This window comes from Lepidothrix coronata, unplaced genomic scaffold, assembly GCF_001604755.1.
Source record: "Lepidothrix coronata isolate B3197 unplaced genomic scaffold, Lepidothrix_coronata-1.0 Scaffold271, whole genome shotgun sequence".
NCBI lineage: Eukaryota > Metazoa > Chordata > Aves > Passeriformes > Pipridae > Lepidothrix > Lepidothrix coronata.
The window spans coordinates 748,012-775,419 of record NW_016690451.1 but is presented as its reverse complement, the minus strand read 5'-3'; the positions used below and the strand labels follow the sequence as shown (position 1 = coordinate 775,419).

The following is a 27,408-nucleotide window of genomic DNA, read 5'->3' as shown; positions in this document are numbered from 1 at the left end:
ACACACCTTTAAGAACTGTAATTACCAGCATATCACTGGCTACACAAGAAAAAGAACACTCACAGTCAGCAGTCTGTTATCCCAGGAAACTAGATTCTCTAGAAATCCATTTCTATTGTCTAGGGTGACGGTGGAAGCTGCGAAGTCAGACATCAAAATACTCGAGGCTGAGGCCACACACACATACCCACATACCCACACGAGGAAGAGATACACTATTTACTCCAGCTGGCAGTAGCATTATTTTTCATTTATTTAAAAAAAAAATTCACAACTTTCTCTTAATGAAAAGCAAACTGGAATCTGTGCCTGAACTCTTACTCTAAACATACCAAAATAAGCACAGAAAAAGTCAACTTTAGACTGGAAACATCTGTAAAATAAGGTTTACATTGCCATACCAAAAGCTGAGTTAAAAGAGAACAAATGAAAATATCCATCAACAACCATCAATATTCTCAAAGATTAAGAGGTTGTGAACAAAATCCCGATCTCCATTATGTTTTCTTCAGTTGGTTAGAAAAAACATGAACTATAAAAAGTCATCTAAGAAACTGCAGAAACCTTGCTAAGGGGAAGAGAAAGCCTTGAATTTCTCTTACAGACTTCTCATTCCTTTTCAATAAAACAGCAGTGAGGAACATTGACCACACAAATGCGTAACTGGACTACTCTGATAAAAAACGTATTGCGGCAATTCAGTCACCCGAGAAAAACAGATATCAGTATTAATACAGAAATCTTTTTAAGTTCTCAAATAACATTAAAATTACCCATTACATTTTAAAATACGTGATTCCAGCGAGTAGCCAGAGATCTAGAAATACACGTTTCTGTATTAAAAGGGATAAAAATAAGCAGGAAGGTACCTGAAACAATAAAAGGCATTTTTAGCTGGAATGTGTTTTGCTATATGCTACAGGAAACTGCATCAGATATGACATTATACTGAATCTTGTAGTGGTTCCAAGCAGTATGATGGTACACACTGTTAAATACACACACTTGACCAAATAGTCAATCTGTCAGAATAGTTAACGCAGGAAGAAATCCACATTTTTAATTAATGTAAACAGTAAGGTTTCTAAAAGACATTTTAATTTTAAGCATTATTATATTTTTAACATTACTGCCTGCAACACTGTCGAAGTTTTATGTCACCTTTGTGCATCACTAGGCAAGAAACGGTATGACACTTGGAGAGAAATTCTCCAGTCATTGAGTCTAGTGCTGCACACAAAATCACGAACATCCTCAGTAAACTGCACACCTGGACAAGACAGATGTTTGTATATAAAAGGCAACTTTATTTATATACCCGTAATCCTCTGCACAAAGATCTGACCCTCACATTTTAAAAGGCACAGGCTTTTAAAAAGGCTAGAGTGAGGGGCACTTAAAATGGAACGTATTATTTACCTGATTTCAAGAGCTGCCTTTAAAAGGCAGCTAGACAACTGAACTGCAAGTCCTGCCAGAAATCAAGAACTGTCCCCACCATCATTTAAACACTTGAAACATTTAGGCTTGTCTTATGGATTCACTCTCATTCTTTGCATTTCAGAGAAACCACCTGCTGGAAACAATAGTTTCCTTTACCCTGTTTTTTAATCCTTAGTAACAGGAGAAGTGAAAAGCACTAGTAAACAACTGAATGACCACATAATTATTTCTTCATTGAATCTTTACTCTTACTTAAACCAAAAGATCAAGTTATTAGTAGAATGTGAATGTTACAGGCATCTGAACACAAGTGCAAATTGGTTTAGACTTTTGAAACCGTTTTTGTACAAAAGCAAGAAAATAGTCTTTGGTGTAGGCTCATGTTGTACAATCCAATATAATAACATCAGTCAAAAATTACAGAAAACCCATAACTTATCCTCTGAAGTAGAAGAGCTCAAAGCTCAAGTGATCACACTGATTTATAGGCACAGAGTTCTTCCAGGTGGCCTACATGGTCTTTCACTACACTTACATAGCCACTATCATGCTAAATATGATAAATTTTCAAGCTTTCACAGCTTTCACTGTCCTTTCACAGGTGGAAAGGACAGTGTCCCCACCTGTGCTCAGATATTAGCAGATTGCTTAGATGTGTGCAACCTGGAGCTGCCTTGAGACAGTGATGCAGCCTGCATTTCCTAAGAGTCACCAACCAACACTCAAACAAATGACTCTGAGAGGAGGAAATACTGGACAGAACACTCTCCCCACTACTAATGGCCCCAGTTTTAAGCTGGCAGTTAGGAATTAAATTTCCAGATGCCTTTTTAGTAAAAAGCAGAAGAGTACCTTTGGCACCTGTTTCACAACAAGAAGTGCATGCAGTCCTGGAATGTTCTGACTGAGTTTGCTAGATGTTCACTTTAAAATTGAAAGCTATCAACAGCTAAATTTAAAAAAATAAAATGACACAAAAGAACCAAAACCACACACAAAACAACACAATATCAAAATACATTTAAAAATAACACTCCTCTTCAGTATTTTTTTTCTCCTAGACTGCTATTCTTACACCTGTGTTTCCACAGGAAACTGCTATACCTGGTATAAAATTATTCCACTAAACCATCCTGTTTCTTACTTTCCAGCAAGGGCATACTTGTGTCTCCCTTATCCTTTTCATTTGCATCTCCACTGTCCTCTAATTGCCCCAATTTCTGATGAGCAAATGTGTAAGTGTCATGGTCTGTGTCCATCAGAGGTGGAGATTCCTCCTCAGTGTTAGAGGAGCATTTAATGTCTTTTCTGAAGGAGAATGGAGGCGGTGAAGGAGGCAAGCTACCAATGCGTCCATCAAAAGGCCGGTACACATCAACTTCTGGGGCAACTGAGCCATTAGACTCCTTCAGCAAGTGTCCATAGACCACAGCATCATCAATAACTGCATAGACATGAGACTCATTGTTTCGCCTCCCTTTTCTGAATAAGCTTTTTTTTCCAGGCATCTGGGTATTCACGTTAGCATTGTACACTCCCACCATGGGATTCTGGGTTTTCTTCTTCCTGTTACAGAGTTGAAGTTGTTAACAGGTCAAAAACAACGTATCTGGTGTGTTTGAACTCAATAATAACAGCTTCTGTTTACCCATCCCAGCCACAGTGTCAGGCAGTCTACCTGGATTAAAGGCTTTACTGGCAATCTTAGGAAAAATAGACTCTTGAGTCTAGACATGCTGTTTTAACAGAGCAGAAAATAACTTCACCCCACCTGGTTACCCACTGCTGCTGTCTGACCCTGAAGTTTGCAAGATTAACTGCAATGGCCTGCCAAGCATTGGGGTCCTGGCTGTGCAGTGTACCAAGTCCCACAACATCCACCGACATTAATAAGACCCAGCAACTACTCCTCACAAAACAAGGCTGAGTGTTATTGAAGATGAGACAGTGGGTCCCCTATAAAAGCCAAATGAACTTTTCTTGGTTATACTTTGAGTGACTGTCCCTAAACTGGAAAGAACAAAGGCCAAACTGAAGACTTTTAAGCCTGCATTTGTAAAGTCTCTCCTGTGTGGCAGGAAAATGTGCTCATAAGTGCTCTAGTCACCATATTGCATAAATTCCTTCCAGCTTTACAGTTTCTGGACCCAACCACCTTGACGACACTGAGAATACATGAAAGCCCAAGCTATCAATGACTTCAGACTCTGCTTGTATGAGTAATGCTACACATGTAAGCTTTGCACAACTCAGTTCTCACTCCAAGGACTCATCTCATAGAAAAATACTCCCACTTGATGTGAAAACTCCAGAAGTGGCTGGATGTTGTGTAGGTGAAAGAAAGCTCTTGGTATACCTAGGTAAGCTTACAGCTTGCTTGAATGAAGACTTGAATAGTCACACACAAAATCGCAATGAATGTAGCTATTGCGTGTCAGGGACTGCTGGAGTCCAACCAACACGTCACTTACAGTACAGCCAAAAGCCTGTACTAAGGTCAAGGTAAGCAGTACTCTGCAGGTTGAAGTAATGCTACTCCAGGAATGCTGCTCTGCTCTTAGAGTCAGTCAGTTTAGAGTAAAGAAGCATTCCTGGAGTCACACTACTTCCACACCATTGCCCACCTAATGCTTTAGACCCTGGTTCAAAGGATCTATATCAACACATGAAACAGATGGCCAAGCAGCTCTCCCAAAATACCTTCTTTAACTGCTAAGTTACACACGCCAAATTATGAACTTACTTCTTCTTAACATAGCATACAGTCAGTCCAATAGCCAAAAGAACTCCGGCCCCGGCTACCACAGCGAGTATGATTCCTAGGTCTGCAAACAGACAAGATACAAGGACACTGAGCAAAAGAAAGAACATCCAGCTTTCTCCTAAAAGCTGCCTGGGTTTGAACCTCCTCAAGAGTTTCTAGACATACCAGCTGCCTGCAGAGCAGCAGTTCCCAAGCCATGCTCACCACAGAACAACACAGGCCATTTCCAAGAGGCTGGAAGTCAGGCAACAACCAACTACTGCTGTTGGCAGTGGAGCACAACCAAAACCCCAATCAACCCACCCACCTCCAAGAGTTTAATACAGCTCATGCACTGCTGAACTTACCTGCAGCATCTCACATGCCTCTGGCTGAATAAGCAAGGAAGAGAAAAAAGTGAAGAAACAGAGAAGGATTCAACAGAAGAAATAGTGACATTTCAACAATTTCCCCTCAAAACCATCCTTTCCTCTGAAATGCACAGGTTGTGTTGACTTGGGGTTTTCTAGGAGTCATAAAATTGATCAGGAAAGTCCACACACGAGCAAAGAAAAATGCCACATGTTTTAAAAGAAGTATACATTACAAAAAAAATTATTGAAAAATTAGAAATCAATTTGATACTGCTTCAGTTCTAGTCTGTGAATCCAATACTTCTATGGACAGCAGTCTCCCACAGGTGAAGAGGAAGTGTAAATGTGAAGTGAATTTAAATAAGCAAAGACTACTCTAAAAATGTCCCCTTCCCCCTTCTTTTTTTTTTTTAACCGTTTATGTTTCAGGGAGATGAAAGAGAACAAGAACACAGATTTTGCTGTTAGCAGTCAGGGCCCACTCTCCACTAAATGGTCGGACCTGTCCTGGGGATGATTTCTTGCTTATGTGAACACTGAGATTAATTGAACTGCTAACATGAAGTGAGCACTACTTGGATGAATAAGTTTGCATAATCAAATCCCAAGCTTTTCACCAGGTCTGTGACCTTGGAAGGGAGAAAAATCATTTGATCTTATTATACATTCTGTCTGCTATCGCCAACTAAAAAACCTGAATTAAATTTAAAAAAATGAAATCTAGTCTTAATACCCCGATTCCTTCAATCCCCGGTGTAAATAAAAGAAAACCCATAAACATACCCCACCCCCTAGAAACCCCCACCACATTAAAATCCCTCCTTTCTCTCCAGCTCCTAGACGTACCCAGCTGAAACTCCAGAAGTTTTTGAAGGACAGACATTTTCAAGCGCAGAATCTCATAAACCTCCCACATCCAAGGAGGACCACCATCCATTCCTGTTACCCCAAGGGAAAGCAAGGAAACAAGCAGAAAACAAATCACCACAGCCTTACAGGACTCACCTATCTGCTTGTCAGCAAAAGTCACCCAGAACTCCAAGGTCAGCTGCATCTTGTCCACAGGTTTACAGTTGGAGATGTTTACCCAGAAGTTGTGATACATATTTCGGGGATCAGGCAGAACTTCATCCTCACGGCGCACGGTCTCCTCTGCCCCCGAAGTCTCCTCCTTTATGTTGATATAGGCACGGCCTGTCTCACAAGCAATACCCATGCGGTCCTTGGGGAACCCAAGGCGGGCAATTTGCTTGCTGGGCACAATGATGTACCAGGATATGGAGACATAGGGAGGTAAACCATAAGGCGAGTTGGGAGTCTGCAAGTAAACTTTGGCCTTTGGATTTGGACTCACAGTGAAAGAGCACTCATCTGTAGTACAGGAAAAGAATGAAAACTTAGTTCTAATAATTACAGTCCCCTCCTACACCAGTAACTATCACAAGAAACACAGGCATATCTGCAGAATTTCCCATAACCATCTACCCAGAATGTGGAGTACAAAGTTCCTTCTTTCTTCCAGGAACAAACAACCTCACTGGTTCAGATACAGACTGATTCTAGCAATGGTTCCACGACTAGACTCTAAAGAATTGAACTCTTAATTTCTGTTTATCCATACGTGCTTTAATAAGCATATTGAGAGATTTATCACTGCACAACAAAATATACAAAATACCTCACCTTTAATATGTGGCACAAAAGACATTTTCAAATCTTGATGGTTAGACTCATTGATGAATCCTTTACCAAATGCTCTTAAGGTTATGGTGATATTATTCCTCATCTGAATCTTTTCAATGGATCCACCAGGACAGAATACACCAACATTCAGCTCCGACTCCGGGGTGGCACTAACAATGCTGTAACTGTAGCTCCTGTTGCACCTCTGCTCTGGGACATCTTGCTGAAGTTTCAAGGACGGAGATGTAACTTCTATGTTGATCAGATCAGGGGCCAAGAGCTTCCAAGTAAACTTGTACAGTCGAATCGGCAATTGCATAATAGCCTTGGGCACCGAAAGAGAATAGATCTTCCTCTGACACCACCGAAGATCAACACAGTCTGCAATCACAAAAACAAATCTCAAGGGTTGTGTATTTCTTGCAGAGGAATTATCTAGGCACATACAGAGTACTGTCAGTTTTTCCTTACAGAACTCAGATAAGCACCTACCTGAGAAAATATCCCCTCTTAGAAACCTTTACCCAAACATGTATTGTTTGTATCTAAAGAGCTTTCCTTAACATGGTGCAGGACACCAAAGAAACAAATAGATACAAACATATTCAAAATTCCTCACTCAAGATACTACTTTTGCTATATCACTTGCTGACTGAGACGCTGCTACAGACTAGTCAAGGTACAGATACATACCTGAAATCTCTTTCTTTACCAATAGTTGAAAGCATTTAGGAAAATCATACACCAAGGGGACACCCAAGCAGCACAAGATGCATTCCTGATGGCCACCTTGGTCCTGAATTTTCATGGGCAGATAGATTTATGGTTCTCAAGCTCTGTTTCCCTATTTCGCAGTAGCTAGCGAGAAGATTCTTAGGTGATTTCTGTCCTTTCCCTTCTGGGAACAGCTACACAGTTTCTATTTTTAAAGGTAGAATGATGTATTGAACAAGGTCACCTTCAGATTCATTCTACCCATCTAGGTGCACTGTAGCCATCTGGCCCAGCTGGCCAATGCCCCATTTCCAACCAAAATCCATTTCAAGCCAAAAGGAGAGAGAAGGTTTCACTGAGCCCTGGGGAAAAACATGCAAAAGCATTCCCTAGGCAACAACGTTAAGCCACTTTTGTCATACTTATGCCTTTTTCAGCCGTGATCCTCAGATGGGACAAGTCCTTGCACAGAAAGGAGATCCTGTAGACGGTGCCAGACGCTAAAGTCAAGACGCGGTCGCAGGTGCGAGGATCCTTACAGATCAAGCATGCGGGTTCAGACATGAGCGGGATGCGGCCAGGCCACCCTTCTGAGTGTATTGTCACAGTCATGTTCCGCTCCTTGCTCAGGTCAACCAAATGCGTGACATCTGCAACGAAAAACATCCCAGAGCAGTTACAGGCAAGGAGTGTGGTGTGAAGCAGAACTTCATCTCTTCTCATCCCATTATACGAGCAGCTGTTACAGCTATTTCTATATCAGCTAAGATATTTACTTCTTTCCATCAATGTAATATGAACTCAGGAGGTATTGCATCACTCTTCTAATGTAGAGGTTTGAGCCTTTCCACACACAAAGCCCATTTCCCTCCCCCTTTCCAGCTATAGCAGGCTAATACATATGCTAAGCCCCATGTGTGGGCAGCTACAGCAAGTCGGAACAACAAGGGTAAGCAGGAATGGCAAATACCTTCTCCCATGTAAGTTAAGGGCAGTTGCAAATACTTAGAACATCTGGAAGGAGGAAATAAAAGGAAAGAGAAAAAAATGCAAGGTTATGGGTCATAGTGTAGTTCACAAAGATTGACTATCATGTGGAAAGACAGATATTGCATCCACACAACAACCTGATGCTGTTAACAAGCCACGGGTCTCTAATGTCAAAGAAAGCAACCTGATATAGTGGAAAGTATCCCTGCCCATGGCAGGGAGGGTTGGAACTGGATAATCTTTAAGGTCCCTATCAACCCAAATCATTCTATGATTCTATAAAGAATAGGGGAAAAAAAAATTGAAAAAAAATACACACACACATACTCTATTACTACTCTTCATTTTCTGATTTTAGCTTTACCTGTGGATCTCAAAGTCATACACAAAAGGTGAATAAACAGCTTTCTCCTGTGAGGGAAACCAGACACACAAAAAGGCAAGTTGTCAAATGAAGTTGTCCAAGTCATTGGACAAGCACACAACCAAGCACAGAACCTAAGATTCCTACCACAAGGTTACTCATTCTTCAGAACGCTTTTTCCTGCAGCAGTCAAACGCAGCAAGACTTAGATCAAGAAGTTATTGTGACTGCAAAGAGCTACATTTTCTTCTTATTTAATGACAAGCACCACAGACAGCTGTGGAATACCCAAATGTTTGGGAAGCTTTGAAAATATGCAGATATCAATGCATTTTTAATAAGAGCAATGTTGCAGATGGCAACCTGAGGGCTGAATTTGAATCTTTGATAGAACTTACATAACTACAAAATCAATCATGAAATCCTATAAAATCCCTAGAGAAACCACCGTTGTCTCTTAAATCCACATGGTTTATTACTTGCATTTCATTCACGAAATGACAACCTGTTTTTAATTTTGTAGGTGATTATCGTCTTGTCTACTGGCCATAAATATATTAAAATTCTTCTTGCTTTCCAAAGTAGAAGGGAAATAAAGCTGATTAACTGAACATAACGTTTTCATTCTATCTAGTTTCCAAGATGCAACACACAATAAAGGTAAGCAAACACGATTTTGTTAACAACAACTTTGTGAGGATTTACTGTTTATAAATGGAGCCAGGCTAGAGAGACAAAGGATGGAGGACTGCAGTGGTGAAATGCTACAGACCCTTTCTGGATATGTGACTTCAGGGCACAGGCCATTCAAACTTTATTCCTTCTAAAATCACTTAAAAAGCCTCTAAGTAGCTCCTGTCACAGTGGTGGTCAAGTGTGGACCTTCCTCCACCTGCTCTTCTGCAGTGAGTGCACCTTGATTATTAACCTCCACTCTGAACTGAGGTCAGAGCTGATAAGTCAGAGAATAAATCACTAGCTCATTACCTAGCCAGGCCTTTTATATCTGTTTTTAGATAAATGCTCTGATATTACAAGCTATTGTGTTAAACCAATCTGACTTTCAGGCTAGAAGAACAAACAAACAAACAAATTATTTTCTTAGTGTAGAAAAAGAAACATAAAGAACATCCAAATATGTAGGAGATATTACTAGTGGAGTATCCTGCTGACAACTTCTGTGCCTATGTGACTTCTTCACACCAGATGATGTTCAGGCAATCAAAACTCAAAGGAAGAAAGAAAGGAAGGAAAGAAATGCACACTGATGCCATAAGTATTACAGAGACAATTTTCCACGTCTCATTTCACCAGTTTATGCTACAGATCTTGTTACCTACCATGACAGAAGGTTTCACTTTGTTAAATGCAACTGCTCATGTTGAGAGCAGGAAATTGGACTCACATTTTATGATTTGCCTTTAAAATGTTGAATCATACATCTGAAAGTAAAACTCTCCAAATGAGCTTGAACTTGATTTCTTTACTGGAGAACAGGCAGCCACATGTAAGCCCAAACAATTCCAACTGAGCAGCTACAGTCCTTGCCTGATAGCTTGATCAGACTCTCAGGAGGAACACAGTCTATACAACATGCAAGACGTGATACTCCAGGTATTAAAGGCATTTTTCAATTACATGATTCAGATGCTGGAAAGGGAAAGGAGTCTCAATTTACAAGCTTACAGGATAAAATCTACAAACAGAGCTTCATACTCCATTGCAAATTGCAAATTTCAGCATCACTGCTCGCCTTGCTGTAGTGATGGCCAAAGGTACCAATGGCAGTAAAACAGGCCTCAGCGTTTCTTGGCAACCCACCTCCTTAAACTCACAGAGGGACCTAAGTTCAAGGAAAATAACAAAACAAGGAGTATTTCTCTCCCTTTTGGTGCTCAGTCCAGGTGTCTGCAAGCAAAAGCAATAAAAGGTACTTACTCTCATCAAGCTGCGGATGTTGAACGATGACTTGGAAGAGCAAGCGAAGGATGCCTGGGTTCTGGGCATCCTGATCACAGCCCTGCAGGGACATGTTGAAACTGCCAGCAATATTGGCAGGCTGGCTGTCACTCAGCTTGAACACCTCCGGGTTGCTGAGGGAGCCAGGGATGTAGTACTCTACCCTCTCCTCTTTCCTTTCGCAGTTGGAGAGGCTGTAGTTGTGGAAAAACACACTTGCTCTCATGCTTGAAGGAACCACAAACTGCCACGTCATGAGCTCATCTTCTGGAAAGCCCAGTGGGTAGTTGGGGGACATCAGGGTGATGGAAGACTCCCCCTTCAAAATGGATTCAATTATGCATAACCCTAAAACATGGGGTAGGAGGATAAAAAAATATATAAAACAAGTTCCATTTAATGAAGACACACTGACATATCTAGCAGCCCAGAGGCAGAGCATTTTTTATTTTTACAGTGAGATCATCCACTTCAGCTACAGGTTAGTTTATTATAAAACCCTCAGATTAAAACATATACTCAAGTTGATTCTTTTGTCTTCAATTCCAGAAAAGATAAGGAATGTATTAATGCTGCATTTTCAGTTTAGTGGGTTAACCTTTCGAGCGTATAGACAGACAAGCCTTTATTCTTGGGAAAAGAAAGATCCTAGTTCATACTTCTACTCCGAGCTTTGCAAGAGCAAACATGCCACTTGATAACTGCTTCTGCTCCAACAGGTTTTGGGAAACAGAAGATGTGAGCTTTTATACCAGAATGGAGCAATCTTTCCTAAAACCTCCTGAATCTAACAAAAAGCACACCAACACAGAGCCTCAAAAAGGCGTGATAAAACATGAATATGAACCATGGAGTCCGTGTAATACAGTTGGATGACTCTTCCCAGCATGCAGTTGGGTACACAGAGATTATGGTCCTGCTCTAGGACTCCTGTGGTCATGTGCAACTGCAAGGAGTGCCAGGAGTTACAAAAAACTCACGTTCTAGAAGCTCAAACCAAGACCAAGTTCCTTTTATAGCTGATAGCAACAACTGCAAAATTCAAGTATAGAGTAAGAACATCTCCCAAAGAGGATTTGTCATGAGATCACAAAATAACCCACTGATTGGTAAATAATATTTCAGGTATTTTAGGAAGATTATTGCCCAATGTTTTGTGTTACTGTGCAGGTTGAAACAGATAACTGTATTTAAGCAGCCTCATATGCCTCCCAGGCACTGCTTCCCCTTTTCCCACATTCCTCTCCTCAAGAAAAGCATTGGTTTGAGGCTCCAGAAGTTAAGAAAGCTTTATTTAAAAATAAGCAAGCCCAACTACACACCGCAACCATTAAAAAAACTCCCTTGGCTTATTTGAATTATGCTACCTAGTCTCACTGAGCTGAACACACAAAACCAAGAGAGCAGGTATGTTAAAGTTTCAGGAAATTTAACGAGATTGGAAATGAATAATCACAGGATTGTGATTATTAGGGTTGGAAGGGATCCCTAGAGATCACCCGGTCCAAATTCCCTGCCAAGGCAGGGTCACCACGGGCAGGTGACACAGGAACGCATCCAGGTGGGTTTTGAATGTCTCCAGAGAGGGAGACTCCACGACCTCCCTGGGCAGCCTGTCCCAGTGCTCTGCCACCCTCAATGGAAAGAAGTTCTTCCTCATGTTGAAGTGGAACTTACTGTGTTTTAGTTTATGGCCATTGCTCCTCATCCTATCGCTGGGTACCATGGAAAAGAATCTGGTACCCACTGTTGAGATATTTATATGCATTAGTGAGATCCCCTCTCAGTCTTCTTGTCTCTAGACTAAATAGGCCCAGCTCCCGCAGTTTCTCCTCATAAGAAATGCTCCAAGTCCCTTAATCGTCTTTGTGGCCTTCCACTGGACACTCTCCAGTGCACCAAAAGGAGCAACAGAACAGTCTTCATAATTATTAATTGACCAAACTAAGATATTTTGACTCCAGAAGAGCACCAGCTTACCAAACTAAAAATTATACAACAATAGTTTCCAGAAAAGATGAAGTGGAAGGGAGTTAGGGATAGCAGCACCAAAACTAGAAGGTTAGCTGAGAAGAAAGGTTTAAATAATTCAATTACAGTACTCCATACTTACTTTTTATGGAAGTCCTGTTAGCTATGTTGAAGGCTGAGGTGGTGAGGGACGAGTCCCATGGGAGGTGCAGAGACATGACAACTCCTCCCAGCAACTTGACGCGAGACACTGAGCCATTCCTGCAGAAGGTGCCAATGTTGACCATGGCGTTATCAATACAGCTGTTGATGTTGTAGCTAATGAAATCTGAGCACGTCTCTCCTGGTTCAATCTGCCTTAGCCACGGGGCAGAAAATTTTAGTTCGAGTCCAGCTTTTGTACTTGCCTTCACGTCCCAGATGTAAGTCCTGTTAAGGCGGGGCAGCTGCACTGGGTAAAGATAAACATCTCCAAAGGGACACGGGCCTGACACACAGTCTAAATGGAGAGAAGGAACAGTCATAACACACTCTGGAAACCACTCAAGTAAACAAGGAATTTGACACTTCTTCCTTGCTATTTTCACAATTTTTAGGTTGCACTTAACTTTTCTTCTACATGCACTAAAAGGCACTCCTGTAACACGGTCACATGTTGTCTCTAAACAGGTCTCCCATAGAACAGACAGGATAAACCTGCTTTAGTTGGGCTGACTACTAGAAGGGTTTGATTGTCTCAAGTATTCTGCCTTGTTTGCTGAAGAATTTAGAAGGTATTTAGTGAATAGGGTAGAGTCTGAATGGGCAAAAGACAGGAACGTAGTGTAAATAGAGCTGGAAATCACAGACCTAGAGAATCCATTTTATCCCACCTCGCTCAGAGAATTCCTGTCAAATCATTCATTGCTAAATTTTCTACTGCTTGCAATGAACTGTATTTCTGTTTCCTTGGTGCCCAGATGAACAACAAAAGCAACTACCCCAGGATTCTGGGGAGAACCTAGAAAACTTTAATCTGAAGAATCCTAATGATTGATTGACACTCAAAATAAGCATACTTTAATCTATGTCTAAGCTCCAACTTAAAAGAAGAAATATCACAAGTGTATCTTGCAAATATATCATGATATTGTGAGCATTACTATTTGCATGAATCATATGAAAAAAATTCCAAAACACAAACAGAATTATCCTTGAACACTATCCCAAAAGTAATGATGTTACTAAAGACTGAATGGCCAATGAAGTCTGGGATCTAGTCGTGAAGTTGCATGTGTTCATGACATTAAAGAGTACATACACCAGGGATAACATTCGAAGTAAATGAAGCTTTAGCTACACTTCCAAATTTTCAGTTTCTTGTCTTCAGTGACATTCATCAAATATAAAGAAACGTGCATGTCCTCAGTGTTTCTGTTGTCCTTATAGATACACTCGAGCTGTTCATCAAATACATAATATATTACTGTAAGTGTTCAGAGGCTTTTGCCAGGGGAAAAAAAAAAAAAAGATTCTTCGATGGGTTTATAAATTGTGGGAAAAAGAAAAGGCAGAAAGGAATTGGCACAACAAACTACCATTTAACTGCTTCCAACACAGCCAAGTTAACATTAATTCTGCCAGCTGCAATACAGACTTCTTTAACTTGCATAGTTTCAGTAATTCAAGGTTATTTATCAGTGCTAAAAGATTTCTTCTTACCTAGCATTAGGTGGATATCTTAATACAGTAACCAGAAAGAAGGGTATGTGGTTTTACTGGAGGAAAATTAACACTGGGGGAAAATTAAAAAAAATCTGTATCTTACCAATATTTTTCTGAATTTCCATGATGAAATACTTCTCTGGAGTACTACAAGTGAAGGTAAAAGTCACATTCTCCCCAGGTTTTAAGATGAGTTGAGACCCGATGATGCTTCTAATGCGCATTTTACAGCTTGATGAAACACCAGGTTTCAGTTTAATTGTAACTGTGGTGTTGTCCACTTTACGAAGAGAGATTGCAAAGGAAGCTAAGAAAGACAAAAAAAAGATAACAGAGGTGTTTTGTTACTATGAGGATCACCAGCCTTTCCCCACATCGCCACAGATGCCACAGTGTCCAAAGGAATACTAGCAACCACATTTTCAGGAATCTCTAGTGTTGTACCAATAGAAAATGCCTTGGCTCTGTCAGCACTGACAACATAGACATATGCTTGCTGTATGTGCCTAAGAGAGGTATAGAGGGAATTTGTGCAGAACCAGTTCTGCTCCAATTTACACTTCCTAGTGTAATTTACTTCACACTTAAAAAGGAGCTCAGCTATTCCTTTCAAATTTTTGTTCTCCTGACTTTGGCTTTCAGTCTGTTATCACACAGCCTCCCTTATTTCTGAAGGTACCCATCAAGTCATGACTCAGTTTAGGAAGTTTACTCAGTAGTCAAACAACAAAACAAGACTCAACTTCAATCACACACAATGGTGAATCTCTGGGTACACATCAACAACTACTGCAGCCCAAATGAGGTATTCCAGTGATACCAAAAGGACATACAACAGACATTTATATGCACGGTCATGGCTCTCTCCCACCCTCCTCACCTTTCACAATTTATTCCCTGAAGGTACAGGATGTCCACACAATGCCCTCAACAGCACTGAAGGCATCTGTGGCTTGGGATACCTCCTCTCTGTCCCTGACATGACCATCACTGACTTAAAGCTTTTGGGAAATACTTCACAGATTCCAAGCACTACCAGATGCAGCAGCAGCTTTCACAGGAAATACTGGAGCCACAGAATAAACTGCTTGTTGAATAATCTTTTTACAGTAGCAGTTTATCAACAAACAGATCAAACCCGACTATCTTTTAAAAATATATACCCAATACAAGACACCAAGAAGCACTGACTAAACATTCAAGATGACTAGAAAAGTTATTAGCATCAGTTGGATGCTCAGTAAAGATATAGCTCAGCCCTGGCAAGTAAAGTTTGCATTGAAGTCAACCATATTCCAGCCACAGGTGAAAATCTGAGGACAGGTCAGTTGATCAGTTTTCTACAACTTGTTTCAACTGTTCCCCCTTCCTTATTTCAATGTTTGTAAGATACAATCATAGTGTCTACAGCACTTGTGCTTCTAGTGTATATATAAAGAAAATGTACATAAAAAATAATAAGAGATCTAGAAATAAGGTTACTCCAAGTTCTGTTTAAAAACATCTGTTCCTTGAGTGGGACATCACATAGACCTGCATGACAAAGCTCTGCCCATATGCCAGGTTGGGAATCCTCTTGCTTGTTAACCCCAAGAAAGAGAGATTTACCCTGGCAAAATTAGCAGTGCAGTACCCTGAGGGAGCCTCTGAAGCCATTCCCATTGCCAGGCAGCATGCCAGGAAGGTGCAGGAGAACAAATGGCTCACAAAATCACACCTGCAAGATGCCCCAGGCTCTGCCCAACTGTTCACCATCCCCTGAGCACCAGCACAGTCCATGCCAGCTGCTACTGACACAGTAGTGGTAAGGAGGCTGGCCAAAGCCCAGAGACCTGGGGACTCACTTGGTGAGGGTTGTGGGGAGGGAGGCTGAGCACACCATGGGAATCCTTGATCAGCAGAGCCCTCTCATGGCAGATGAGCATGCCAGAAACTCTCAACAAACATGCCCACCCAACTCAAAACTTTAGCCATTGAAGCTGCAGAGAGAAGCTTATTGCATTAGTGACTCCATTTCACACAAAACCCACCTGTTCTATTAAAGAGAGGTTTAAAAACTCTCCTGATTTTTACAGCGTTCTCACATTTCTCTAGGGTCTGACTTTTACTGCAATGTTTGGCAAAAGTCCTGAGGATTTATCAGGGGCTATTGTCCCTCCCTGCCACTGGGAATGTCGCAGCTCCAGGTTTGTCAACATCAGGTATCAAAAATCTCATGGCTAAAGAGAATAGGGCAGAAGAGAGTATTCAAAGAGGCACTCCATCAAGCTTTTATTTGAGTTTTGTTGGTCTTGAGCCTTTTTGCAGCCTTTCTAGCTTGGAATCAAAAGACTTAGCAAGCCCTTGAAACTGCCTTACCTATCTGCCTCCAGGATCAAAGGCTTTAAATGAAAATCTCAAACGCCACAAGGCTTTCCAAATTGCTGCACATACTTTTAACCTCAAGTTTACCAATGCTCTAAAACCATTAGTGAGAACCTGGTCACTGAGTAACTTTCTTACAGCTTTTAGGTGATGGGACAGTACTCTAACCCGAGAGCCTACACTGAATTCTCCTGCCTCTTCCAAATGCCAACACACTTTACATCCGGGTTTTTGCCTTAGAAATGCTTTTGCAGAGTTTTTCAAACTGGGTTTCCTAAGGAAAAAAGACGACAGTATAGTCGTCCTTCCAAGCACACACGGGACAATTGCAGGGGCAACGTCCATGGGGTGGGGAAAAGAAGAGAGTAAAGCCAAGCAAGCAACCAGTGCTGCTCTTCCTCATTCTTCAGGAGGAAGCAGTCTTCAGAAGACAAAGTGAAACTACTTCCAACCTAGCCCAGAGTTTTGTTTCCCATAACATTGCACGCTTTTGGGGGTTATTTGGGGTTTTTATTTACCACACTTAGTGCACAGAATACCTTTTGACCAAGATGGTCACCATTTTTCTGATGTTTAAGTCACCCTGATATGAAGTGTTACTAGCATAATACCAGTAATTAATAATTACAGACAAAAGAGGCTTCTTTCTTGCATAGGATAACTGTCATACTCATCTACAGTTTATAAGTATTACTAAAAAGTCTGTTTCTAATTTCCTGGTCAAACAGTTATCACTATTCCTCTTCTCATCCCTGGGACAGCACAGCCATACAACCAACTTGGGAGGACAGAGAAACACACCAGGACCACTAACAGCCAGCACTTCTGTACCACATGCTGGTGCCTGGCTCTGATTTTTAGTCATGAGGATTAAGTATAAGCATAACCTTAAACATATGACTAGTTTTAAAACAGAACAAATACACACTCTGACCTGAAATAAGGAGTAGGAATTTTTAACATTTTGAAATAAGCAAAGCCTGCTTACAAGGGTCAAAACAAAGTATCCCCAGCCCTCGAAAGACCCAAATTCTGCTGCCTGGACCTTTTTTACCTCCTTCCCTCTCCTCTTGCTGACTTCATGACCATATAATCATTCTCCATTTGATCCCTCTGCAAGAATATAAAATATTTGTCAGCTCAGTATCACTTTCCAGCATGGATGTGACCCATGCCTCAGCTTTCCTAAACAGGACCTGAGTAAAATCACAGAAGTGTTGCAATGAACAATATATCATCATCCCAATAGGCAACAAGGATCAGATCTCTACCAAATTAGGCTCAGCAAAGCTGTCTGCTAGAAGCCCACATGAAGACATACACCTTTATTGCAAAAACAAACAGCTTCCACAGATGAAACTGATAATTTTGGCTAAGAAATAAGAGTGTAGTGCTGTAATGTCAACAGCAGCCAGCTAAGGATGTGCTAAGATACATTAGACTATCAAATCTAATTTTCATAGGAAAAATAGAAGAATCATGCAGAAATTATATCCAATGATCCCAAAGTCACTAAAAATAAATGAACAAATGGCTAAAACCCCCAAACTACAGCCAAACACAAGCAGCACAATAGAGAGACGACGTAAAGAGCATCTCTGTTGGAGAGCTTTTATGAACACAAGTGAGTCTTCTCATGACTCACACTAATCTGTCTTTGTCTATGATTCCCACTGCATGCCTTTTTATTAGGATTACTGGTAACTGGACATGTTTCTCCAAAAGAAGCAATTTCCACACCTCATTGCTGCTGCACAGGGATGACACACAGGATATCCAAACCAACAAGATGAAGCATTGCGAAGATGGATCTCATCTTTGTCTACACAACAATGGAATTGTTGGGCTAGAAGATGTCAGAGATGAAGCCTCCAACCCCAAGCTGGTTCACAGGCTGATGCAGACAGCTGATCTCACCCTATTTTTCTTTTCCTCTAAGCAATTACAGTTTTGCAGCCTGCATTGGATATTTCTTCAAATGCCCTAATCTCAATCTGCACCCTCCCTGCTACAGCTGGATTTTTCTATTGCTCATGCTCATTTAAGAATGCACCTTCACAACAGCTGTGTCATTACAGCATCCCTTTATCACTAGAGTAATGCCCCCCTCCACACAAACACAGCTTGGCTAGCTTTTCTTCAACAGTATCATATTTCCAAACTTTTCATCAATATTATTGCTCAGAGCTCTCCCGCTGGGGTTAGAAACAAACTGCATAGTGTAAAACAAGTTGGATTACTCCAAGGAGTTTAGCCCAAATTTATCTACTGTTTGCACCTGACACTAATCTTATAGTACTTTTAATATGTATAGATAAATGTCAAAAGGACGTTTTTCCTTTACAAGACAGGGGTGCAATGTAGAAGACAGCTGGTGAGTAGTCAAGCCAGTGGCACTAACAGAAAGTGTGCATAAGTATGTACAAGCAAAGGACTTGGCAGAACAGAAGTTTTTATGGCTATGTGCAGTGCCTTGCTAAACAAAGCAGGAGCTAGAACAGAGTCCAACTAGTTTTAGCTAGACAGCTGCATTTCATTGCAGTAATTTATCCATAAGCATCTATGGATTGTTTCACATTACTTGACTGGATGGATTAAAACAATCAAAAAAATCCCAGACAGACCAAGAAGACAAAACCCACAAGAGTCACCAATGACAAAATCCCAGATATTAATTTAGCTCAAAATTATGTACAAAACCTCTTGGTTTTCTCATTCTGGTTAAATCACAGCCTTGCTCCACTACAGCCATTTTTAATAAAAACCAGGTGGATGGGGCTGACTCAGATACCACTGATGAGCTGGCAGCAGCTGGAGGAGACAGGCTGCTGTGGAAGACTAGTAGCGGCAACACTCACTCCGGATATGAAATACCTGTATCCAAACCCCGGTTCTGCCCGAAGGGGATCTGAACCCATAAAACCAACACACCTCTCCAGAGAGCATTGCAGCACATTGTGCCACGACCTCGGGACAAGGATAGCATTGGGATGTTGTTAGCCTCTACAGCTTGGAAGGCTCTCCTGGAAAGCTCACCGCCTCTTCTGAGCCCCTTCAGGGATGCTGACCTGCAGGGACACTCATAACCTGCTGAGGTTATTCCACTACACATAAGCTACTGCAAGAATCACTGCAAGATGGTGGCAAGCAAGGGGTGCAACTCAGTAACACAGTAACCCAGCCATAATCTGAATTATTTCAGGCCCAAACGAAACCAACTCCTCTCCCTGTTCTATTGGATAGCATCAGATCAAGAGACAGCAGCATCAGCAAGACACAAGCAGAAGAATCCATCCAAAACACCCTTCTCCTAGCTAAGCGACCTCAAGGCTGTGATGGGGATCACTGGCTCAAGTTCCCACATCCTGAACAAACACCCCAATGGCTCAGCTAAGATAGATACAAACAGCTGCGCCTGACCATCTATTTCTGCATCACCTCCAACACAATTCCCTGCACAGCTCACTCAGATTTGCTAACACACCAAATAATATTTAAAAGAGTAAACATCTCCCTGCTTTGCCAACTCAGTCATGTTGTACCTGTCTTATTGACTTCTTCTTTGACAATCCAAGTCCAACTCTCCAGTTAACTGCAGCACCCAGATGCCCAAGCACCATCCACTTCTCCAATCTCACCTGCACCATCCATCCAGCTAAGGGCAAAGTTAGTCAGGGACCCATACACTGCTTGGACTCCTCTAACCTACTGAACAGTGCTGAGAGCAGCGAATGAAAGATCACAAGCATCATCAAAAATTACAGCCAACCCTTCTTGCTGCAAGCTGCTGAAATCCTGTTTGACTTTACAAAGTGACCAGGTTTTCTGTTTACATTTAAAGTGTGAACTAACCACTCTCTCCACTGCAGGATGATCTCCTTATATTTGGACCTGTCTTCCAACATCACACTTGTTTAGGATATGAGGTCCATATTTTGTGAAAGGGTTGCTTTCAGGGAATCACGCAGAAAATTAAAGCAATAAAATCTGCAAAGCTTGTAAACTCCTACAAACAGATGCTGCCAATTGCTACTGTGCCATGGTAACCACCCACATTTCAGGAGAGGGCACTTGGGAGAGAATATCCATTCCTCAGACATCAGAGTACAGCCCCCTAATCTTCACTGATTATTTAAACTGACAAGACAAGATGGGACACAAAGGAGGTGAGATGTCACACATTACTCTCCTCATCAGGGAGGAAGGGTGGACACTTCTGGCATAGTGATGTTACAAGCCATTCCAGCACAATTCACCAGAAAAGATCTGTTAGCACCCCAGGCCAACAAGCTTGCTCATTCAAAAGTTAATTCATTAATTTGTAATGCCTAACAGGAATAAAGTATAGATTTAAAATTTATAGATTTAAAATAACAACAACAACAACAACAAAGGCCTATTTCTACCCCTTTCTCTAGAAGAAAGATAATTTGGAAGATAATTAAGACACTCAGATGACTTGTGAAAAAGAGATTTTTTTAAAAGAAACTTTGATTTTCACCAAAAGAGGGAAAGAGAGACACTTTGTGATTTGGCAAGTTTAGCTGTAATTATGTAAAGGAAAATGTTGTCTCTGAGCTGCCCTTTCTTAACTATTATTTTACAGATATGAAGTTTTGTTGCTTCTGTAGAAGTGAGACACAGATCTGAGTGAACACTGTCTGCAAGCTGACCACTAGCTCGCATACAACATACAAAATGTACGACATGTGAGTCTGTACAACTTGAGAGAAAATGTCACACTGGCTCAAGGAGCGCTGATACCACACAAGTCACTGCAGGAGCCTCCCTTGATCAAAGGGTATTGCTTGCACAGTTTATTCCTACCTTGATGTAAGCCAGCAAGAGGACATCTTGGAGCGTGTCTGAGCAGCTCTTCAGTCTTGGCTCCAGTTAACAAAGGAGTAAAAGCACATTTCACAATCGGGGTCCCTCCCACACCAAACATCCTGCTGTCAGTCTCTCACTTCTGAGGAACTTCAGATCATCCCTTTTCACTCCTCAAAGTTTGCTCTCTCTCAGCTCTGCCCAGGGACCCAGAAAAGCCAGGGCCAACTCCAAAATGTCAGCATTATCATACCTCTCAAAATAAGAGTTTGCTCTGACATCAAATAACCACACTCACTTTGTTCCCCAAGAAATCAAAAGGCACAGCTCGAGGCAGGCTGTCCCATGGCATCCTTGTGAATGGTTGTTAAAAGGTATCCAATAGAACAGGCAAAGTTGAGACTTTTTCCCCTGTTACAGGAGATCAATTAAAAAAAATAATCACTTTCCTTGCAGTATTGGCAGCCTGGACACTCAGAAGCAGACTAGATCTTACTAGCATACATGAAATGCATGTCTCCTAAACACTATGGCACAATTCTTCAGCTGTCTCTTCCTGAAGGTCTTCCAGGACATCCCACCAATCCTGTCCACACTAGGCAGGTTCAGCTGCAGGCAGCAAACCCTCACCTCCTGCCACCAGCCCATACAGAAATACAAGATTTTGCCCTGACGTAACAGCCAGCAGCCAACAATGTACTGAGCACAGCCCAGCCCACATCCTTTCCTTCACACCCTGCTGGCACAGGCAGATGCGAAGCAAGAAGAAACTGTATGGTCACACCTCCAAGAAATCAGAGAAGTTTTCAAGTCGAGGGATGGTGACACGGCTCTATCAGCCAAATACTACCAAGAGAGCACCAAAAGTCACCAGCTGCCTTACAGGAACAGGTTAATGGTTTGGTTCCAACAAACCAACTGTGCTAAGCAAGTGTGTCCTCCGCTCCAGAGCTGAGGTTAGACAGGGATACTCAGGCAGCATCAGGGAGTTGAATAATGTCCCAGAAACTGCTGGAAATGCTTCGTTAAGGTGACACCTTTACCCTTTCACCCAGGTGGGCAAAGGTTTATAAATTATAGAAATTATTAAAGGTGCAGATTTGTAAAAAGATTTTAACAGAAATTTACAATATTAAGCCAAAAAGAGCCCATTTAGATCAAAACTGGCATCCAAGGCCCATTTTCCCCATATCCTCTGGCCTAACACATGCTTTGCTGCAGCTGAGTCTTTCTAGGAGCTCTTGCGTGGAGACCAAGGCTAGAAAACATCCAAAGGGAGAGCTCAGAAGACATCCAGATGAGAGCGGGAGGAAGGAAGACCTTGCTGCAGTAAGAAAACTACTGTCAGGGGTACAGCCCGCTCGTGACAGTGATGAGCAACACCCAGCTTCCCCCTCACAGCCCCAGCAATAACCCAGCACCACCAGCGACTCCGCACCAGCCACAACACAGAGGGGTACACAACTCCACACACATTCACTGCTCTTGTGTCGCACTCATCTATCACTGCCCAGAACCCAAAGAAGGTCATGTTTTGCTATCAGCAATTACAAAAAGCGAATGAGAAAGTAATCAATACAGGGAAACTGATGAAGAAGGAAAAGGGTTACTCACCCTTCATCTACAGTAATTTGCAAACTAATTTGCAAACACACCATATGCCTGTCACCCACAGTTGTAGCAGTCAACACAGGGAAAGCCAAAAGTGTCTTGACTTTGTTCTCAGCAAACGATGGTTTCTCATTCTATTTCAAATATTAAAAAAACATTTCTGGAATAAGTAAGTGCAAAGTTGTTCCACCTCTGGCTAAGACTGAGGTGAGGGTTTGGCAGCTGTGGAGCCCAAAGCTTTTTTATTTAACATATGCCTGTATAAATAACAATTAAGCTGGGTGATAAGGGCTATACCAATAAACCAAGCCCCAGCAACATTTATTTGTGAAAATACTGCTGCTGCTACATATTTCAAAAAGTAAAAACTTTTTTTCCAGTAGTTTTCCTCCTACTTTCTTTTCTATTTCAATATTATTTAAAGATAATTCATAGAAGCAATTAACAAGCCTAAGCACAACTGACCCAAATGATACCCGATACCAGGTAGGGGAAAGGTCCTTCCTTTATTTCATAAAGCCTGATTTCTGTCTAGAAGCTCTTGTTACAGTGTAGGAATACAGAGAAGTTGTAATAAAAATGAGAGGAGGACAATCTTCTAGCCAACAAATAATTAATCTTCTCCATGTCACAGGTCCATGGTGGTACTCTGAATATGAGCTTCAGCAGCCTCCAATACTTCCACCTTGTTTCTCCCTTGGCCAGTCCTCTGCCTTGAGCCAATGCCAAAAAATGAACCTTTTCAGCCTACTTTCCTTTAATTATTTTTTGGCTGATGAGCCACCACAGCACATCAAATGACAACCCCAGGCACAAAAAAGACGCCAGCCAGCTAAGGAGCCAGGCTCAGGAGCCGGCTCACCACATCAGGCTTCTTCTCTCTTGGGCCACTTCCCAGACAAATGGCTGCTATTTGTCGGTATTTTCAGTTTTGTGCACAAGTAACCCCACGACCAAGAGTACAGCTGTTGGAGAAACTTTATTCACATCTGACTCCAGAGAGCACAACCTCACCGAGGATCTCTAGTGGAGGCACTCAAATTGGTGGTCATTTGTGCTGCTATGGACAACAAGGTCAGCTCAATGTATTAATCCTCAAATATTTTCATGTTCCCACCACCTCGCATATCAACTTGAGCCTTCACATTACCTCTACATCCCTTCAGACTTACAGATGAACAAAAAATACACAAAGACAAGGTTCACCTGTTAAAAACAAACAACTCAAACCCACAAAAAACCCTGGAATTGAGAAAAAAAAAATTAAGGGTATTTTCTGGTGGAGAATTTAAGGTAGTAGCACCGGAACTGAGACAGACTACAAACTAGTAATTTACTATAAACACATTATTTTCTAGAGAGTAAAAACTAAGCACTCCAGACTGAAAATGGCAGGAGGTAAGCAATAAAGAAGTTACTAACGCACATTGGCTGTGGTCTTAAAAGAAAAGGTCTCAATCAAATGAGCAAACAATGATTCAGAATGGAAATGATCCAGCTTCCACTGACTTTCAGAGGAGAACAAACAGGCTAGTTATTTATATTCTGTCAGAACAGCAAAAAGACCCTGCTAACAGCTTGGGTTTTTTTTATTTTATTAAAGGAAGCAGCTTTACATATTAAGACTGACACATGACTCAAATCAGTCGGTTGCCAAGAAAAAGTTAACTGGAGGGTACAAAGAGAGTCAACATGGCACTATCTGTAAATTCACTTATCATAACAATGATATTTTAAAGATAAAGCCCAAAACATATATGCAGATTTTATCACATTTATAAGGATACTTTAAATCTGAAATATTTATGTTTCATAGACAGAATAAAAAGTCTGATTAACTTTATTATTACTGCTTCAAAGAAACGTGTTTTTAGTTGGAAAACACATTTTCAAAGGTCAGATATGCAATACTTCATTCGCACTCCCATGTCTACGCACAGCTATCACACCAAATACTTCTTTCTGTAGTTTTACAGCTATAAGTTAACCAATCTTTCATTTGATAATTTACATTATGCATGAAGTTGCGTTTCAAGAAAACCTAAAAGCTCCTCTGAATAAAATGTGACCAGCCACACTTGACCCACACATTCCTACAGGATGGTAAGAACATCACTGTAATACTGTACCTACTAGGAAGCGGTGGAAGTAGACAGCGAGAGAAGAATGAACTTCATCAAGGATGACAAGAGACAGCTTTAGAGCTCACCAAAATTTGTAGCTGTCTCGCTAGAACATCATCACTCTCCAAGAAGAGGCACATGTGCCTCATACACAGCCCATGTGCACACCCAGCCTAAAGCTGGCCTTGCTAAAAGAGAGGTAGCTGCATTTTGCAGCCAAAACACAGCAACAGCAGAGCCAGTACCAACATCAGCATCGGGGCGAAGGGAACTCCTTAAAAATTACAGACTACGTGGGGGTGTGGGGAAAAATCTTAACCTGAGCTATCTTGGGCTTTCAGGACAAACCTTTGCTCAGGGAAGTGTCCCAACTACAGTTTTGGTTGTGCAATAACAAAAGCAGCTCCCACTGGAATGAAGGACACCTCTAAGCATGTGAGATCTGCCAACAAAGCTGGGAAGGCACCAATCCCGCTCACACCACAGCAACCTTCAGCTTGCCAACCCATGCAGCATTGCCAATTAATGCAGCTGAGACTGAGCCACCTCTTTTTGGAGGGACTGGGAATTCACAAAGAGGAGGAAGGCACCAAGTTAAAGACTTGCAGAGGATGACAGAGGACCTGGCACACAGGAGCAGTGGTGCTTGTGCAGGAGACAGACCAGCAGGCAGAAGCATGCAGTAGGAAAGGAAGGGACTGAAGGAGGTAGGAAGAGGGGCCACCATCAGCGGCAGCAAATCACTGGGTCTATCAGTGATGTTTTGTGCAATTTCACTGTTAATAACTTTGCTTCACAGAGCAACTTCGGGGTTTGCCTGAGGGCAATGTCAGTGGCTGGGGAGCTCTTGCTCTCTGGTTCCTCCAGATTAAGCTAAGATCATGGGAAAGTCTATCTCCTCTGCTTCTAGTGCTAACCCATCTAAAGTTTTAAACATTTGTTTTCTCTGGAAACAAAACACAATTAAACACTGCACAATATTCTTTCTTTTTCCTTTAGAGAGGCAAATAGATGTCATTCACTCAACGCAGAGGCAATATATTAAATGCAAATATTTTATTTAAAAGACTACACAGCTCGAAACTTATACCTCAGGGCTGTCCAATTTCACAGTCAACATTTAGACTGTATTGTTTATAATAAGAATGGCATGATCCCCACTTCAGAAGAACCAGAGCATTTAAAGGTAATAGAAATGTTAAAAAGGCACAAATTTCATATCAGACTCTCAGTTATTCATAGTCACTGCAAGTGACACCAGCTATTCTGTACAGAAGGACTCATACTTCAGGAGCCTTTAATAGGACTACTGATAGCAATAAAACAGACTGTTTAGACTTGAGGATGGGCATTTTTTGCAATCAAGCAGTTTTGGAAATTGAGGAAAACCCCACACACTATCCCTGTGTTCATAACTGGAATTCTTCTGCGGTCGCAGACAGGATTTAAGAAAATTATGCGTGGTTTAGATACATGGGATTGCATCAAGCATCCAGGAATTTCAAGAGATGCAGAGCTGGTAGTGAGCAGCAGCCCCCATTAAACTATCTGGGCATACAAGCCATTCCGTTTCCGTGCTTCCACAGTTCATCCATTGCTCTATATAAATAATATCCTCTTTGCTGAAAAGTTCACATGACTGCACAGTCCGACACAGAACACGGTCCTGAGAGCTTCTCCTCCCTACAGAGAATTCAGCTGCCCCTCTGGCGTCCAGGAAAAAGGACCTTGTGAAGTTATTTGGATAACCAATACTCCAGCAAGCGAGGATTTAAAGTTCAAATAATTTATCTGGACAGTAGTTTCACAGAGAAAGAAAAAGAACGTTCAGACGAGGGGTGCCGAAACTGAACCCTAACCCTATCCCCGCTCCCACCCGCGTCCCCTTTAAACAACTAATAGTTATTTAATCAGTAGTAGCACACGGGGATAAAGGCAGAGTAATCGGTCTCTCGCCTACGCTGGGGCCAAGAAAAGTGAGGTCGGGCTCAGCCGCACACCGGGCGGGTCCCATCGGGCGTGCAGGGGGTTGCGGGGAGCCAAGGGTCGGGGTGATGGGGAGCCGAGCCAGGGGAGGCGGAGAGGGGGAGCTGACCCGAGGGTGAGGGTGATAGGGAGCCGAGCCGGGGCTGGGGGGTGCCGCCCCATCCCTGTCCCTGTCCCCATCCCTACCTTGCGGCGGGAGGAGCTGCGCCGAGACGGCCAGGAGGGCGGCCAGGAGCGCGGCCAGCGCCTGGCCCGCCGCCATCTCCCCGCATGGACCCGGCGCCGAGGCGGGCGCGGGTCCCCTCCGGCACCGCCGCTGCCGCTTCCTGCTCCACCTCGCACCTGAAGGGGCGGTCCGGGCTGGGGCAGGTGAAATCCCTCCTCTTCCTCCCGGGCGGCAGCGCTGGCTCGTCCCGGCCGCGGGCGCTGCCTCCGCCCCGGCGCAGCGGGGTGGAGCCGGCTGGGCGGGAGTGCCGAGGGTGCGGGTCGTTGTCGGAGAGGTGTTATTCCTGCTGTGACACCTTGCTCTAAGCGCTTTTCCCTGCCCGTTCC

At 42.2% G+C, this 27,408-nt stretch overlaps 1 protein-coding gene across 1 annotated transcript; it reads right to left on the bottom strand.

Moving 5' to 3' along the window:
- Positions 1 to 237: 237 nt before the first annotated feature.
- On the bottom strand, positions 238 to 27,121 carry CDCP1 (CUB domain containing protein 1). The gene is made up of 9 exons (XM_017836123.1): positions 27,043 to 27,121; positions 14,049 to 14,252; positions 12,384 to 12,740; positions 10,250 to 10,618; positions 7,380 to 7,607; positions 6,244 to 6,624; positions 5,566 to 5,931; positions 4,187 to 4,268; positions 238 to 3,009 (listed from the first exon to the last, which is right to left on the bottom strand). The coding sequence occupies exons 1-9, from the start codon at positions 27,116 to 27,118 to the stop codon at positions 2,559 to 2,561; spliced, it is 2,514 nt and encodes an 837-aa protein (XP_017691612.1). The 5' UTR covers positions 27,119 to 27,121; the 3' UTR covers positions 238 to 2,558.
- Positions 27,122 to 27,408: the final 287 nt, after the last annotated feature.